This window comes from Telopea speciosissima, chromosome 6, assembly GCF_018873765.1.
Source record: "Telopea speciosissima isolate NSW1024214 ecotype Mountain lineage chromosome 6, Tspe_v1, whole genome shotgun sequence".
Classification (NCBI taxonomy): domain Eukaryota; kingdom Viridiplantae; phylum Streptophyta; class Magnoliopsida; order Proteales; family Proteaceae; genus Telopea; species Telopea speciosissima.
Window position 1 is genome coordinate 44,585,555 of NC_057921.1, and position 15,793 is coordinate 44,601,347.

Sequence of the window (15,793 nt, forward strand, 5' to 3'; positions counted from 1 at the left end):
TTTTTTCCTTTTTTTTTCGAAAAAAAAATCCTATGCAATGCCCTAATCTAGCGGTGCATTGTAGTGCGGGCCTGAGAGCTCAACACGTGGAAGATGCGACATCCAACAGTGTTGAGCTCGAGAAGAAAGAAAAGAAAAGAAAAAAATAAACTACCTTGCATCGAGCTCGTACCGTTGGATGAAGCTTCTTCCACGTGTCAAGCTCTCAGGACCACGCAGTGTACCACCGGATGTCCGCACTGCAAAGGATTTTTACTGTAAATCATTACAATAGTGGGATAAGCATCAATATGAGGGAAAGGGTAGTTTCGACCTTTGCCTATTTTGGAGAATAATAATGACCCAAATGGGTGGGTGAACCCTTCTCCACGACTCCTAAAATACCATATCTTAAGTTTCATTACCACCGACCCCTCCTCCAATCAAAAAACACTCTCATGACAAGTTTTTTGTTTTTCCGGAAATGAACCTATCAAGTTGACGTACACGAATTCAACTTTGAAAAAGTGGGGCGAGACGGGACAAAACAGCTGATTTGATGCTGTTTCCATACCCTATTTGGAGGTCTACAGAAGTGATCTGGCTTTACATTGGGCCGGCCTAACTTGAACCCCCTATCAGTTTGCTTGCCCAAAAACCTCCATTTCATGAGGTCCACAGTGAAGTTGAATTTAATAGAAAATGACATTAGCCATCGTACCGAAAAACCAAAAAAAAATGACTTTCGCTACACCAAACCTAAAACCTCCGACCCATTAAACTCACAAATTCTACAAGACAACTACGATGGGGCTCCAAACCTATACCCTAGACTTCATCTTGATTATAGCGGGTCTGCCCCACTAGGGGTTAGTCAGGGTATGCCGTGTTTAACCAACAACAGCAAAACAACCTTGTGGCATACGTAATACAAGGCCTAAGGTATGCATATCTTTTTTTACCATTTTATCCTAAGGTCATTTTAAATCTGCTGGACTCTATTTATCCTTTCAATTTGAATCAAATTATTTCTCCGTACTAAAGTATCCAAAGCCCTCCGTTGAATATAATCATACTACTTCAAATGACTTTCTCATAACTTATCATGTGTCGGAGTTACATCCACATCAGCTCTAATATATGATCATTTCTTACTTTAACCATCCTACTTTTGTCACGCATCAATCTCAACATCCACTACATGATTGTTATGATCATAGGTAGATGGGTTATTGTGTTGGGTTAGCCTATTAGGGGTAGATGAGTAATTTGTGTTGGGTTAGTCTATTAGGGGCAGTTGAGTAATTAGTAGATATGGGTACAATAACCCATCAACCTATGATCAGAACAATGATGCTACTTTACGCATCTTAAAAACCCTTTTGTGGGTTCAGGATATATTCAATGGATTTTTCGAGCACTTTGTAGGTATATGTTATCAGCTCCATGTTCAATGTGATTCCGGATGGCTTTTTGGAGTCATGATTTTGTGCAAATAAATTTGGTAGTGGTTATGAATGCTGCCTAGAGCTGTATTCTGTAATGCCTTAATTGAGACATGCCTTAATCTGTAACCTATAAACACCTAGCATACACCAAGATATAAACAAAAAATAATACTATGCTGGATAGAAATGAGAATAATAAATAATTCCTGCAACAGCAAATTCTGATTTCACAAACTATTTCACTGGGGAAAGCCTGAAGTTCCTATATTTCAAACCAGGTATTATAAAATACATGTTAACCAAAAAAAAATTATAAAATACATGGACTACCTATGTGGTTGGAGCAACCTGCCTCAACTTTGCCTGTAACATAACTCCAGCTTCATCTGCTATACTTTTCTTCTTGGATGCAACCTGCGATAGAAGCTTACATCTTGTAAGTAACCATAGAGGCTCAACGGGGATATTTAAAACCGAAAAGATATTTTCAAAATTAACTTCAATTATTTTTATCTCGGGTTCAACTGAGCACCTTGAAACGAGAAACAAAAATAGAATTGTTTTGATTTTTTTGTCTAAATTAGCCAATCTGACGTTCTAGATAGAGGCTTCCGTATCGTTCTTTAATCTTTAGCAACCAGACAGCACCACTCCATTGGTGACGTTGGGACCTAGAGATTTTGCATAATGGGGCCAGCAGGTACCTCAGAGCTCAGACAATCAAATAAGATTCTATGCCATATGGCCTTTAAACTCATCAGGGAAGAATTGTCCAAAATGATTCTTTTACTGGATGACTTCTTGTACAGTAGGAAAGAGTATAATGAGTATACTTGCTGACTTTTGTAACAATGACTTAATTCAGTTCAAAGTTCTAGAAAGAATCTAGAAGCAAGAACTATTACTACTATACCAGGATGATGCAGAATCAATGGCAGAGCAGGGACAATAAATATACAGAAAATTATATGTTTACTGGGAATTATGAGGTGTACGGGACAACGGCTATTGAGAAAACCAAAAACAGAGTAAGGAATTCTGTCCAGCAATTCAAAACTAGAAAGTAATCTCAGAATTTAAGAGATATCAGTAATGAAATCTTAAATATCAAGTATTGAAAGAAACAGAACTAGAACAAGGAAGAAATGACCAACTCTAGTAATTTGAAAATTGAACCAGAAACAGGGTTCCACCTGGTGTGGAATCAAGATAACTAAGAAGTAAGAAGAAGATGAAATAGAATATAGGATAAAAGAAAGATCACACCTGAGAAAAAGATGGAAAATAAAGGCATCTTTCCAAGTCCAATACATAATCAGATCAACAAAACTAAGCAAAAGATGGAAAATAAAGGCATCTATACATACTCAGACTGCATGATTAGATTGTAGACCCCGACCGCCTCAATTTGAGATTGCATCCGATTACCGAATTAAACGCATCTCACTTTCTTTCAGTGGTCTTGTCTGCAGTTAACTCTGCATGGTATGGACAATGTGGATTGTAGAAAAGTCAATCCACCAATTACTGTGATGAGTATTATCCACTTCAACCTCAGTCTCTCCTCTTCCTAGACAAAAATGGTTATCGGATCATTTATTGACAATTTATGTTGTAGTGTGTTGTAGGAGACCTTGAAAGGTCCAAAATCCTTGGGGAGAGTGTTGAGGACGTAGTACACCAGAAAGGACTCAGACATCCCTACATCCAAGAACTTAAGCAGAGCCGCTATATCCCTCATCTTAATGACATGCTCACGCACACCACTTACTGTCATTGTACTTAAGGGAGCTGAACTTCTCAATTAGACTATTGGCAATAGACTCGTTAGAGTTTACAAACTAGTCATGGATTGCCTTCATGTAATCTTTTACTTTAGCACATTCAGGAATCAACCCTCTGGATGCTCTTGCTAACATTAGCCTTGATGCGCATCATACTTATACGGTTAGACCATTGCCAATTGTCATAGTAAGCTTTATCAGTTGGTGTACTGGAAATCGTGAGAGCCTCAAAACAGAACTCTATCTAAATAATAAGTATCCTAATCACCCAAACACCTAACTACTAATCAAGGTTTACAGCATCGGTATTAGCATAGTTGTCAAGGCGGCAAGGCGACCTAAGGCGGTGGAGGGGTGCCTAAGAGCTTAGGCGACCAAGGCGCCCAAGTGTTATTTTTTATTTCCCCTCTTTTCTAACATTATTTAGTATGTTATAATATATACCTTATATCATCAAAAATCAATATTAAGCCACATCAAGTCATCAAAAATCAACATTAAGCCATATCAAGTCATCAAAAATCAATATTGAGTCACATCAAGGCATTAAAAATCAACATAGAACTTATTTCCCCTCTTTTCTAACATTATTTAGTATGTTATAATATATACCTTATATCATCAAAAATCAATATTAAGCCACATCAAGTCATCAAAAATCAACATTAAGCCATATCAAGTCATCAAAAATCAATATTGAGTCACATCAAGTCATTAAAAATCAACATAGAACTAGAAGACAGTAGAACTGAACACGCAAGCTATTGGAAGTTTGAAACAATCAAAATATACAGTTGGTTTATACTGTTCTTGGAATTGATCACTGTCATGACGCAGATACACTATCTTGGACCAACCCAAACCCAGTTGGGTATCCAGACGAAGATGAACCGGGTCCAGTTTGAATCTTGGGTCTAGTAGGATATTAGGAATTTATTTTATTTAGGTAGATAATATTTTATTCAGTCAATTTTAAGTGTTCGAGTTGATTAGGAGTCGTAGGATGTTGTTTCCTTGTTAAAGTTTGTTTCCAAGTTTATTAGGTTTCCTTTGCTAGTTGGGTTTTCTACTTTTAAATAGCTTGTATTAGGATGAAATCAGAGATTGAATAGAACAGCATAGTTGAGTTATGGTTTGAGTAGCCAGAGGGCTGTGTGCGAGATTTCTTCCCCCCCACTCCTCTTCTTGTGTGATTTCTTCTCTCCCCCTACAACTCTAATTTCTTCCCAAATTCCCCCTTCTAGGTAACCCTTCCTCTTTCTTTCTTTCTTCGATCGAACCCCCTCTCTGACTCTAGGGTTCCACCGATTAAAAAGAACAAGGGTGAACAGAAGAGAGAGCGAGTGAACTGAGAACCAAAAAAAAAAACAAAGAAAAGAAAGAAGAGAGCAAAAATCAGAGAACCGAAGAGAAGCAGAAGTCATACCTGGTATTGGAAGGGACCTTTATCTGCTCCATTTCCTGGGCAGATCCATTTCCCCAAGTTCCTCTAATAGAGGGGGCGGAAATGACCACCCTACCCCTGCCCGGGTGGGGTCCACCCCCTCTATTAGAGGAACTTGGGGATGGCGAGGGCAGGAAATGGAGCAGGGAGCAGATAAAAGTATGTTTTGGAAGATCGTCATCACAGCTCGAATCTTCCATTGTTCCACCGTGATTGGGATCTCCAGATTCAAAGAACGAACGACAAACAGTAGGCCAGTCTTCTGTTTTCATTACCGTTGGACAGAGGTAGACGACCAGTAGTCCTCCTCTGTTCTCGTTAACATTGACTCCCTCCTTCACATCAAAGCTTTGGTCAAAGTCGTGCAGCATCGTCCCTCCTTATCAAAGTCCTTCCGTCATTTTTTCTCCGCAGAGGTTGCGTGTGGAAGAACCCTTCTGCGCAGCCAAACCCCCTGGTTCCCCCTGTCCAAGTCGGACACAGTAACCTACTCACGAGTCCCCTTTTGTGTTGTTACTTTATCTTCTTTAATTTCCTAAACTACCCTCCCCTTTTAGTCTAATTCTGGCTCACCCATTATTTTCAATTTGTTCCAAGTTAGCCATTAGCCTTTAATTTTTATTACTCTTCATATCCCTTCTTTAGGTTGCCTTAGTAACCCTTCCAGATTCCTTTAATTCCAATTCTGCAGTTATCCTATTTACTTCCGTTTATTTACCCATAAATCCACTACATCATGGAGGTTGATCGTACGATTTACTCCTTTCGATTACAGATGGTTCCCCTAGATTGCAAACCAACCTCTATAATCTCCATACAGGGTTTCTTGATTTGAAGACAGGTTGTCAGGAGCTTGCCAATAATAATAACTGCTTCTATGATAAGGTGAAAATCATAATAAAATCTTCAGAAGGCTATTCAGAGGTGGCCAACGAACGTGACGATCGAGCTAACGTTCTGATCAAGGTTGCAATTGAAGATTTGATCGATGGTCCGATTTCAGTTGTGAAATCCCATGATCAGATTCTCATCGAAGAGATATCGTTTGCTAACGTCTAACGACCATCAAAAGATCGTGACGGTTGATCATGAGATGCGCTGGATCATCACCCCATTAAAGTCTATATTTGTTGATGTCAATCGAGTGGCGATGATTCTCTTGTTTTACAAAACTCGTGGACGAGTTTTTCTCAACACCGGGGGAATTGATGCAGATACACTACCTTCGACCAACCCAAACCCAATTAGGTATCTAGACAAAGATGAACCGGGTCTAGTTTGAATCTTGGGTCTAGTAGGATATTAGGAATTTATTTTATTTAGGTAGATACTATTTTATTCAGTCAATTTTAGAAAGTGGGATACGTTTGCAAGTGTTAGAGTTGATTAGGAACCTTAGGATGTTGTTTCCTTGTTAAAGTTTGTTTTCAAGTTTATTAGGTTTCCTTTGCTAGTTGGGTTTTCTTCTTTTAAATAGCTTGTATAAGGATGAAATGAGAGATTGAATAGAATGGAATAGTTGAGTTATGGTTTGAATTGCCTGCGGGCTGTGCGCGAGCTCCCCCCCCCCCCCCCTCTTCTCTTCTTGTGCGATTTCTTATCTCCCCCTGAACTCTAATTTCTTCTCAAATTTCCCCTTCTCCTAACTAGCCCACCACCATGTCATGGTATACCTAGTCTCACATTTGGTTTGTACCGCTCCTAGAAAATATGATCTTATCTATAAGTAATTAAATTGCTCACGATTTAGAGAAATTTTCTTGTTCTCTAAGAAGATTGACTGGTCAAATGATTTTATTTTTACATGAGACCTTTTGTATTAAGTAGAGCATAAAACCAGCTTTCTAACAAATCCAAGATTGTTTAAATATGATTTATATTGAAGGAGTTAAGTTCCAATCATAGTTGTCACGGCGATCCAAGTCGGTGGAGGGGTGTCACGTCGATATATCGACATGTCGCCCGCCATGGCGTTGCCATGGCGAGCATGTCGACCATGTTTTATTTTTTATTTTCTCTATTTTTAATGTTTTAATAGATGTATACTCAAGCCATGTTTTATTTTTTCTCTATTGTTTCTCAAGTTTTAAGAAGAAAATTTAGAAATCGAAGGAGAAATCGAAGAGGGAAAGAAGAAATCGAAGACAGGAAGAAGAAATCGAAGAGGGAAAGAGAGACAGGAAGAAGAAATCAAAGAGGGACGCCATGGCGTAGGTCGCCATGCAACCTTCTCCAGCGCCAGGACGGCATGGCGGCGCCATGACGACGCCATGACAACTATGGTTGGTTCCAATCAAACCTTATTTGGTGTGTGCAAATGCTGTCAAAATCGCTCTGAATAAAAATATTTTTTAGATATCAAAACAAATGAATATTGTACTGCTCTTTTGGTTTTTAGTAATGTTTTACCATATTGAGATTTAGGGAATTTTTAGATTCGAGAAAATAGAAAGTTGAAAATTTCACCTACCGTCAAAAATCCAATTTTTGTTCTTGAATTGGGGGTTTGACTTTTTATCCTTTTGGAATTTGATTTTTTTTAAATTATTTTTATTGGATTCAAATAGGTTGTTTATTTATGAATAAAATGATATTTGGCATAAATAAGGGCCAAGGGGTTCGATACCACTAAGGCGACAACCGCCTAGACCCCCCAAAATCTGCCTGGACACTTAGGAGACGCCTTGACAACTATGGGTATTAGGTATCGTATCGGAAGTGTGATTTTAAGAGACGTATCGTATCTTATCGTATTGCAAAGACGCAAGATGCGCTACAGATATGCATGGAAACAGTCAATAAACACATGGATATGCTCAATACATGCAAAATACAGTTTTGAAACATGAAACACCTTATTATGCAATATATAAATATATATATCAGTTCCATTCAAGGATTTGAATCATTTTTACCTAATCTAGTGATGCACAACAACCAAAAAAAAAATTTAAGAGGGAAAAAAAAAAAAAGATCTACAATTTTACCTCTTTTCCGCACAAATCTATTTTGATCCGTGATTTGAGCACTGCAAATCCCCAAAACTTGTTGAAATAGTGAAGATTAGGGTTGTTTTTTATGCTAGCTGATTTCCCCCAACTCAAATTGAAAAGAAAAACAAGTTTCAAAGTTCTTTGGTTGCTCTCGATTTCGTATCTCAGTCACGGTTTCTATTTTGCAGGTTTAATGGAGGTGTATTGAGTGTATCTTACTTGTATCGATCCATATCAGTCCAGTATCAGTACCGCATTGGTTCCATATCGGTCGAAATGGGGAAGATACAATTGTTTTTTCTTTTTAAGTGTCGTATCAGTACTGTATCTTATCGATATCCACCAATGTCATAGCCAATACCAGACAATACGAATTGATACTTAAAAGCCTGGGACCAATACGACAAATAACTTATAAACATGTAACTTAAGGCCCATAGAACCCATCCATGGCCAATAATAAAGTCTTCCTAGTCTCAATCAGGCGGTCTTGACTGCATCAGGGCTAACACAGCTGTCCCATTGCCTAGAGCAGGAGTTTCCAGAATAGAGGCAAGGATACAGGATTAAAGCTTTGATATATAAGATTTTAAGGAAATTAAAGTACTGTGCAGATTGCAAACCTAAGAGGTCTAGGGATGCGTGGTTTTCAGCATGACATTCCACCTTGCTGGAGTAGCCAACTCATTGAGAAGCAATTTATTAAAGGCAGTGATGCAGCCAAATGAAAATCTATTCCGCTGATGAAATTCATAAAACAAAAAATAGTATTAGAATCTGGGATGCAAAAGCAGGAAGATGGTCCAGGGAGGAATCAGAACATTTTGAGGGTGGAACAAAGTGGTGTTTATAGAGCGGGAGCTGGAGACACATCAGTGACCAAATCAGAAGATCGACAAAGAGGAGTAAAATGCAATCCTTGTCCCTGTTTGTAAAGAAAATGACAGTAGTAAAGTTCAGTTGTTTTTCATTACCGGTGGTCAATATATAAACAGTAAAATAGCCATTAGCAAGGCTCCAGAGGAATTTCCAGTTTCAATGAACATGTGGATTAAGTAAAAGTATATACCCTTTTAATTCTATGGAGCAAAGCTGTTTTCCTAGCTTTCAAAAAATTTTGGGGAAAATTACGCATACACCCTCTGTACTTTGCCTAAAGTAATAATAAACCCGAAGTTTCAAAAAGCGCACTTGTACACCCCCTCTCTTTTTCAAATAATACAAAATATAACAGTCCGTTAGCAAGTAAACGTTAAGTGATGATGTGGGCTTTAAACTGGACATGAAATGACTGTTTTACCCTTCCTCCTTTCCTTCTCCCTTGGTATTTTAAAAACCTTACATTGCCCCTGGTACCCTTCTCTCTTCTACCGTATTCCACTCCCACGGTAAGATTTGAACTGGAGCATTCACCCACCCACCCAACCGTAACCTAACCCGATTCACCCACCTGCCAGAGTGTTCTAGTGACGCCGCACAATCCTGGTGCGAGGACGACGAAGAATGAACGGAAGAAGCTTCACACCAAGGACTCATTCAAGGTGACCAATTCCAAAGAGGGGATGGGTGAAGGCCGGGATAGCTATAGGGTTGACCCACCCATTCTTTCGCTTCCCTCTTCTCTCACAGTCACAGCAATAGACTGTGCTGATGAAAATACTGCTGCAGCTCACTTCGCACATCCCAAACAAACCCATTATTCTCCTCTGTTGAACTTTGATTGAAGTATGTGAGAGTCTGCGTTTCTTTTGGACTCCAGAAATATGAGGACTTGAAGGGTTTGGTAGTTGGGTAAGCCAAGTGAGTAGAGGATAGGGGTCGGGCTTTGAGGCCCTTTCAAAAAATTTTGTTCATTTAACTGGTTCGATGTACATTTGTAGAATTTTTTTGTTTTTTTCTGCAATGAATAGATGATTCTTCTCTTTTGTTTCATTCACCCACTCCTTCACATCTTCTTCTTGTTTTTTCTTCTCTCCTTCTAATGGCTTCGCCCCTGTGCTTTTATGTCTAGAGATTTGGGGCTTGATTAAGGAATCCTATCTAAAAAATAACAATTCTGTCAATTTTCCAATGTTCTTCAAACAGTGTTAAATAAGTCGGGGGATATTGAAGTTTCAAGAATACAGACTTCTCTGTTTCATTCTACTGTCAAGAGATGAAGAATTTGAAGTCCTGCAATGTAGGATTTTTTAAATACCAAGGGAGAAGGAAAGGAGGAAGGGAAGCAAAACCAGAATTTGAAGAAGTGAAGAACTTCAATAACAGAACTCAGGAATCTCAGAACCCAATGAAACTTTAGTCGAATATCTATTCTACTAACAGGATCCACCTGCAGAATTTGGGCGAAGCCTGATAACAGAATAGAGAAATCTAGAATAATCCTAGTGCAATTAGGACATACAGTAGCAGAACTAGAACCAGTACCAAACCCGAATATCTATTCTGCTAACAAGATCCACAGAAGAATTTTGGCGAAGCCTGATAACAGAATAGAGAAACCTAGAATAATCCTAGCGCAACTAAGACACACACTAGCAGAACTAGAACCAGTACCAATCGACTAGAATCTTAACACTGATAACAGAACTTCAGAAAGCAACGTAACTGAATGTCAAACCTCAGTTTAGAGCCAAAACAGAACAGTAATTTGTATTCTATTTGCAACAAAATAAAAGTGAGCATAGATCCATGGTTTAAAGTATCGACCGATACGTATCGGTATTGGTCGATACCGATACATCTCCTTTTTAAAAAAAAATGAACTGTCTCGAATTGTATCGAAATGTATCGCCCGATACGATACGATACGACCGATATGTATCGATACCATCGATACGTCCAGTAAAGGGTTCAGTGGGTGGTTTAATGCGTATCGATACGTATCGGCCGATACGGCTCGATACATACCGATACGTACCGATACCATCGATACATTCCATAAAAAAAGCCATTTTCACTCACAGACTTTATACAATTCCTAATTTAACGAAAAATGGAAGGAAAACTCTCAACCAAGAGTCTAAAATCTTGCATTTAAGCTTGGTTTTTCACACTTTAAAACTAAAAACGAATCAAGGAGTGCTACAACATCATCCTTTGCATCATTCAATACTCTTCATGGCTATAGACGATTACAACATGTGAGAAACTTTATCTTTAATAACAATTTCAATTTAATGCACTTGTTTGGTTATACATTATTCACCATTTTAGGTTTTATGCATGACACTTATTATATATTGCTTATTTATATTGTTTTTTGTTCCAAAAGTGTATTTCCATGTGTATCTTGACCATTACTATGTGTATTTGTATTGTTTGATACATATCTCCGAAACGATACAATACGTCTCTTAAAATCACCCGACCGATACGATACCCGATATCGATACTTTAAACCTTGCATAGAACAATATCAAATATGCCACAGGGTTTATAGAACAGAAAATTCTAGCCTGTGACTGAGAGAAAGAAAGAAAGGAACTAACTAGGCTAGGAATCCACGTAAGCCCCATGTGGAATCCAACAAGTACACCACTGAATCCACAGCAGCATCTACCGATTCCAGAGTGGCATAAGTTTCAGAAAACTGAAAGCTATATTTTATAAATTATTACATTTATATCTATATATTTCATAAATTAACTAAACCGACTTGGAATTCAAACTACAACTTGGAATAGTCAAACTAGACTAGTATTTGACACTCCTCAAACTATTATTCTAAAGACAGAACATATACTTAGAATGGAATCTGGACTCAAATCCCTAATGATTCTAGGACTTAACTTGGTTAACTTCTAACATAAACAAGACTCTAAACTAATCCTACTTGACTGATCTCGTAGTCCTAGATTCTACCCAAATTATAGGCCATTAAAATGTCCTATTACAATGAAAACCAATTGGACCAAAGGCTTAGTTCCACTAAAATAAGCCCACTTCTGTGATTTTTCTGTATCACTACCAAATTGATTAATCAAAGCAATTGGTCCACATGCTTGAGAAGTTCAAGCTTTCTTATGTCATGCTAGAATCACTCTCTTTTGTTTCTTGTATAACTATGCAGGAGCAACCCAATGGCCAATCGAGGGGTATGAATGCGAAGTATTGGATTACTTTTTGGTGTTTGGGAGCAGTACATTCAATAAATAGGATTATTTCCGTCTTGGGTTATTTCCGTCACTGTTCCTTACAGAGTATTGTTTGTGCTAGAATTTTATCTATTATTTCTCATATAATTAATGCAAGAGCAACCCAATGACCCAATTGCATGGTATGGCTAATCTTTAGAGAGTATTGGATTAGTTTTTGGTGAGAAGACTATACACAAGAAATTGGGTTATTTCCATCACTGTTCTTTGAGGACATTTTTGGATGATCAAAACTTCTCTTTTCTGCTTGATATTGGTGTCAGACCAAGATTTTGTGATTCCAACCTGTATCAGGATATTTATGATCAATTTACAAAAGAATGGACTGTTGATCTATGATGGAATTCTACTTTTAGGATGCCTAATTAGATTGCGAGTTCTATGATTTTGTGATTCCAACCTCTCATAAGATCTGTCACTCCTTTGTCCCATGATCAGCCATATTTTGGTCACTCTTCATGACCCAAAAGGGCCTCATCATCAGATGGATAGGATTTCAAGTTTCAACAAATGAAGCAGAATGGAAGGAGAGAAGGCAGCAAAGATTTAATAATAGAAATTTCCCAAAGGTTGTGGTGATCCAAAGGATTGAAGGAGCACCATTTCCTGGTCATATCTATGAAGCAATTTAGGGGCTAATGGATGCCTTATTGAAGAGCAATTACATTAGAAATATCTTTGACCAAATATTGAAAGAAATTTTTTTGAGGTTCCAGTAGAGGGGTTTTAAACACAAGCTTGTGTAATTTTCATAAAGGGGTAGTACCCCTTTCCCCTAAAAGAAAACAAATCCTTCCCATATTTATAAAATTAAAAAGAAATGGAAAAAAAAAATGTCTTTATCCAATAAGGACTGTACTTCATTTATTCAGATTATACTTTGTAATTCTACATTACGAGCTAATGATGATACAATTCAAATCATTTTTGTCTAAAAAATTTTTGCCATTGCTCATGAATAAACACGGAAAATCATTACCAAATCAAGGCCCATTATCTAGGCCAAATATAAAGAAGCACTGAATCAACTAAAATATTAACAATTAGCAATTTAACATAAAAAGGAAATTGTTGCATATTAGCAATTTAACGAAAGGTTTTCAAGCACATATACCTCAATAAGCTGCTCGTAGTTAGATTTCAACAAGTTTATTTTCCGCTCACAGTAATCCTTGCCTTCAGCCATTGTTTTCTGATTCATACATAAAGTTGAAATTATCTCATGAAGCTGTAGAAAACTATACATGATAAAAAGCCAATAGAAAGGTTAAGAATATTTTTTTGGGAGAGGTCTAGAAGGTATCTCTAGAGTTGCATAAATATCCGCCACAAGGCAGATTGGATATAGCAGAAATTTTACGAACACCTAGACCCCAGGTCCCAATCCCCTGCTCAAATGTCAAGTTTCAGCCGAAAAAGAGTTGGGAGGGAATATGATGGAACCGAGTCTGAAAGTTAACATGTGGCCAATTAAAACCATGTCTTAGATACCCACATAATCGAAATTGCCAGATCACCTTTCCATATGGCAAAACTTGGTGCAGGTTGACAGAACCCTCAAGACTTGCTGATCTAGAAAAACTTGTGCCATTTTTGTAATACCAATCATCGCTTTTACGCAAAACAAACATCAAAAAGAATGATGTAACCTCTACTTTTTTTTAATATGATCCCTCAGATTTTCACTAAAACACCAGTTGAGAAAACATTTTATGAAGACTTAGCTTCTCAAGTAATTGCCTTAAGCAAAACAATAAATCATGAAAGATGTGAAGATGAAATTCTAAGTCAACTGTTGTAGTGACAAAGCAATTATTTTATTTTTTATTTATTATTATAGTCAATGATCAGCAGACATGGCGACAAGTGTTGTTCTTCAATGACAACATGGACTTTCAGACAGCAACGACAATATCTTGTAACATAGTCACTGATAAATAAATAAATGTACATATTACAATCTTACAAAAGAAAGTCCTTCAGCATAAGGTTGATTGGTCCAACCAGTAAGATTTTGGGGCTCATTCAATGGGTAGCACAACTGATACAGAAAAGAATGGATGCAAAGACAAAAGCTTTGCATACCCATGAACATAAACCACTTCACTTTTTTTTTTTTTTTGGTCAAGACAAACCACTTCACTTGTAAATAGAAATTGATGCAAGTATTCGGTATTAGAAACAGAAGCTAATTAGTCACCACAAGGATTCAGATATAGAATATTTTATAACGATGAGGCATTATGGAGAAGATGATGAATTGGTGTAAACGCTCTGTTTCAGTCACAGTATATAGCACTTTAAGGACAAAAACAAATTATTGTTGTTATTTTAAGAGTTTTACCGAAAGAGACAAATGCAAAGGACTAACAAAACATGTATTGTATAATGCTAAAGCAGCCCAATCTTGTCTAAAATCTAAACCTAATTAGTTGAACAGGTCGGATGTCAGTTTGGCTTTTGATTGGGACATTTGAAATTCTAAGTTACAACGCAAAATAACTGTGTTAAGACTTTCTTTTTTTCTTTGGTAAAGTGTTAAGACTTTCAAAACCTTCATTTCCAGCAACAGAGAACATGCAGAAACACAAATAAAAGGAACTGAAAAACAGGAACAACAACAATACCAGCACCAACATGAAGAACCCTCAGATACACAACGGAAATTGGACATCAATACAGTACTTGAGTTCCAGAGAGGGACTAAATAAATAATGTTCTAACTTCTAACCACACGCACGCGAAACATTCAGCCGGTTAATGAAAATAAAATGGAAATAGTAAATCTATAAGAAACTATTGACGAACCTCAATGAAGTATCCAGTGCCAACATCGACAAGTACTTTATCTGCATCATCGAGTGCCCCCGGAACATAGAGCGAAGCCGTTAGAGGTACCAACATTTTCTTCCCTGAAATAAAAGAAGAACAGAGTAAAAGGCGGCCCAATTTGCATAACATCGAATGAACAAAATAAACTGAGTTGGATGAACCAGCCTCAGTCTGCGTGCGTGCGTGGGTGTGTGTGTGTGTGTGTGTGGGTGTGTGTGAGAGAGAGAGAGAGAGAGACCTTGAGGACGGAGAGAGAGATCATGGAGGGCGTTGGAAGCCATCTCGAGACGAACGGTGGCTGTTCTAATGTTGTTCAAGCTGTCCTGAAGGAGATTTACCTCTAGGTCTGATTGTTCTTTCAGACCTTTCAGCTGTTCCAAACTCAACTTCTCCATCTCTGGAACCCTAACAACTCCTGCTGCTCCCTTAGACGCCATTGGAACTCCACTCTCTCTTTCTCTCCCTCTGTCTCTCCCTTGTGCCTCTTTCGCAGTTTTCTTCCATCAACCATTACAAGCCAGATGTAAAATTTATTAAATTACAGCACGTGATTTGTAATCATTCAAAGCCCCTATAGCTCAGTGGTAGAGCGTCAGTCTTGTAAACTGAAGGTCTGTAGTTCGATCCTGCATGGGGGCATTTTTCATTTTTGCCCTAATTCTGTATGTTATGAATTTAAGTCAATTGCCCACTAGTCACAAGGGTTTGACATCTCATCTCTCGGTTAGAAAGATTCAAGAGCCATTGAATGGAGATAGATAGGCCAATTTGTCTTGCATGTCACACACAAGGTCGATTCAAGAGCCATTGAATGGAGATAGATAGGCCAATTTGTCTTGCATGTCACACACAAGGTCTTCTAGGCTAGGAAATGTGCAATGACATTAACATCCCTAGAATTATTTCTCCAATTATTTATAATATTAGAAACGCAACAAAACAAAGTAATGTTACAAATTATTTTACACCGTTAGAGGTATCAATAAGAAAATCCCTTTTTTTTTAGTGGTTAGTCCCCCCCCCCCTTGTACTTTTCAAAGTTTTCATCATTTTTTATTAATTTTAAGAGGGTTTTTTTTTACCGAGTTTTCCTCCACACATGGTGAGTGGGATTCCATTCACTGTAGGGCAGGAGAGGGCGGTAATGGATATTTGGGAG

The 15,793-nt window shown here is 37.8% G+C and overlaps 1 protein-coding gene and 1 non-coding gene across 2 annotated transcripts; one reads left to right on the top strand and one right to left on the bottom strand.

Annotated features, from left to right (window-relative positions):
• Nucleotides 1-1,604: 1,604 nt before the first annotated feature.
• LOC122663714 (probable prefoldin subunit 5) lies at nt 1,605-15,124 on the bottom strand. Its single transcript, XM_043859344.1, has 4 exons — nt 14,873-15,124; nt 14,611-14,714; nt 12,917-12,994; nt 1,605-1,841 (listed from the first exon to the last, which is right to left on the bottom strand). The coding sequence occupies exons 1-4, from the start codon at nt 15,069-15,071 to the stop codon at nt 1,758-1,760; spliced, it is 465 nt and encodes a 154-aa protein (XP_043715279.1). The 5' UTR covers nt 15,072-15,124; the 3' UTR covers nt 1,605-1,757.
• Nucleotides 15,125-15,201: 77 nt separating this feature from the next.
• On the top strand, nt 15,202-15,273 carry TRNAT-UGU. The gene has a single exon. It is a non-coding gene; the product is annotated as a tRNA-Thr (tRNA).
• The last annotated feature ends 520 nt before the right edge of the window (nt 15,274-15,793 follow it).